Below are 2,213 nucleotides of genomic sequence, written 5' to 3' on the forward strand. Positions count from 1 at the left end.
TATAAAATGTTTGTTACTTAGTGATAAGTATAATAAAAATAACTTATTTGGATATGTTAAAAAATAAAAATAAAATGGAAAGCTCTTCCTTGCTTCTATTTTCATTCCTGGTTTCTGTGGGGTCAGAGAACTTTGGGATGATGGTCCCATTATGCTCACCTGTGGCTTCTTCCTCCAGGGACCCTCTGCACAGAAAAGCCCCGTGACAGGCCGTCGACGGCCCGATGCAGCCTCTTTGGGGACGACTTCATCAACACGTTTGATGAGACCATGTACAGCTTCGCAGGGGGCTGCAGTTATCTCCTGGCTGGGGACTGCCAGAAACGTTCCTTCACCATTCTCGGTGAGTCCTGGGTACACGGGGCAGGATCCCAGAGCAGGGGCAGCTGAGATGGGGGACANTTCCAATGCTCGGGACCTGAGATTAGAGGTCACTTCTGAGAATGTGGAGGGCAGTGGTCTCCCCATGACACCTTCCCTTGAAGATGGTGGCCCTCCCATGACACCTTCCCTTAGGGCAACAGTCTTCCTGTGACACCTTCTCAAAGTCTGGTGTGAGGACATCTGTGTTACTTTAGTGATTGTGTCCATTGCTGTGGGTCCAGGCAACATCCCAGGAGTTCAATATTATAGAGAAAGAAGATGGCATAGAAGAGCTTTGGGACACGTGGAATTCAGAATTAAGAACTTGGATACCTCCTAACTTACCNACAGGAGCTGATAGTCCACCTGTGTTGTCTTCGCATCCTCACCGCAGCTGTGGGATGCAGGCACAATCATTCTTGTTTACAAATGAGGAACTGTATCCAGAGAAGGCTGTCTTTAGTCGTGCTGTGGGCCCAGGCATGTGTTAAGCTGTTCGTAAGCTGCCTGTGGCCATGGCTGTGAGATTCCCCACTCCTCACATTCAGCGTGACCCACACTGGTTCTAAAATGGAGGTTCTTCTGCCTTAGCCTTTTGAGTGTTGGGGTTATAGATATGACCAACTCTCCTGGTTTCCTCCCGCTTCTGGAATGCTCTTTGTCCTGGCAACTTAACACAATTTAGAGTCATCAGAGAGAAGGGAGCCTCAATTGAGAGAATGCCTCTGTAAGATCAGGCTGTAGGCAAGTCTGTTGGACATTTTTCTTAATTAGTGATTGATTGTGTTAGTGATTAATTAGCGACGTGCTAGTGATAGCACAGCCCATTGTGGGTGGTGTTATCTCTGGACCCATGGCCCTGGGTTCTATGAGAAAGCAGACTGAGCAAGCCCTGAGGAACCAGCCAGTAAGCAGCACCCCTCCAGAGGCCTCCTTGTTTGAGCTCAACAATGAACAGTGAGATGGAGATGGAAGCCAAATAGTCACCTTTCTCCTCAGCTTGCTTTTTGGTCCCCGTGCTTGATTGCAACAATAGAAACGCTAACTAAGACACTTTCTTAGGCTATTTCCCCACCAGCTCTCCTGCCTCGGTTAACAAATCAGTCGCCTTTCCATCATCTTCCCTGTTCTCTGGCAGCCCCACAAGGGCAAGGACAATATCTTGTTTTTCTTTGTTTTATGTTGTTTACGTGGGATCTCTCAATAAGGAGTGGAGAAGGATCCGTGAAACCTGGACCTATGCTGTATTAAGGCAGGGGTTCTCAACCTGTGGGGCACTACCCTTTCCAGGAGTCACCTAGGAACATCAGAAAACACACATATTTACATTACGATTCATAACAGTAGCAAAATTACAATTANGAAGTAGCAATGAAAATACTTTATNGTTGGAGGTCACCACAACAGGAGGGACTGTAGCAAAGGGTCACTGCACTGGGAAGGTTGTGGGCCACCATAGGAAAGGAAAATATTCATGTGAGTGACATTTGAGGAGTCTTGAGTGAGGGGCTTGGGTTAGGTGGAGAACACAGGGAGGTTTTCCATGCACTGGGGGCAGCATGAGCCAGGGGAAGAGGTGGGAGGGAGGGGGTGCATTATGGGGAGCCAGGATCCAGATGACTAAGGCTGGAATGATGGTCAAGCTTGAGCAATGGTTCCCAACCTCAGCAGGTGTCAGGATCACCNAGGGGGAGTGAAACAGCTATTGCTTGGTTCTAACCCCAGAGTTCTGACTCCAGAAGCTCAGGAACGGGACCAAGAATCTCATGTCTAGTAATTTCCCAGTTGCTGATACAGGTGCTTCCTGGGGACCGAATGCTGAGAAGCATGGAGTTTTTCTTAGGGTTGCT

The 2,213-nt window shown here is 48.2% G+C and overlaps 1 protein-coding gene across 1 annotated transcript in view; it reads left to right on the forward strand.

Moving 5' to 3' along the window:
- Positions 1-2,213, forward strand: part of Vwf (von Willebrand factor) — a 137,928-nt gene that overhangs the window by 3,661 nt on the left and 132,054 nt on the right. Inside the window, exon 3 of the mRNA XM_029478271.1 lies at positions 179-343. Coding sequence (XP_029334131.1) covers positions 179-343 — 165 coding nt within the window. The remainder of the gene's footprint in view (positions 1-178; positions 344-2,213) is intronic.

The sequence above is a fragment of the Mus caroli genome, chromosome 6 (genome assembly GCF_900094665.2).
Source record: "Mus caroli chromosome 6, CAROLI_EIJ_v1.1, whole genome shotgun sequence".
In the NCBI taxonomy this organism is placed as follows: domain Eukaryota; kingdom Metazoa; phylum Chordata; class Mammalia; order Rodentia; family Muridae; genus Mus; species Mus caroli.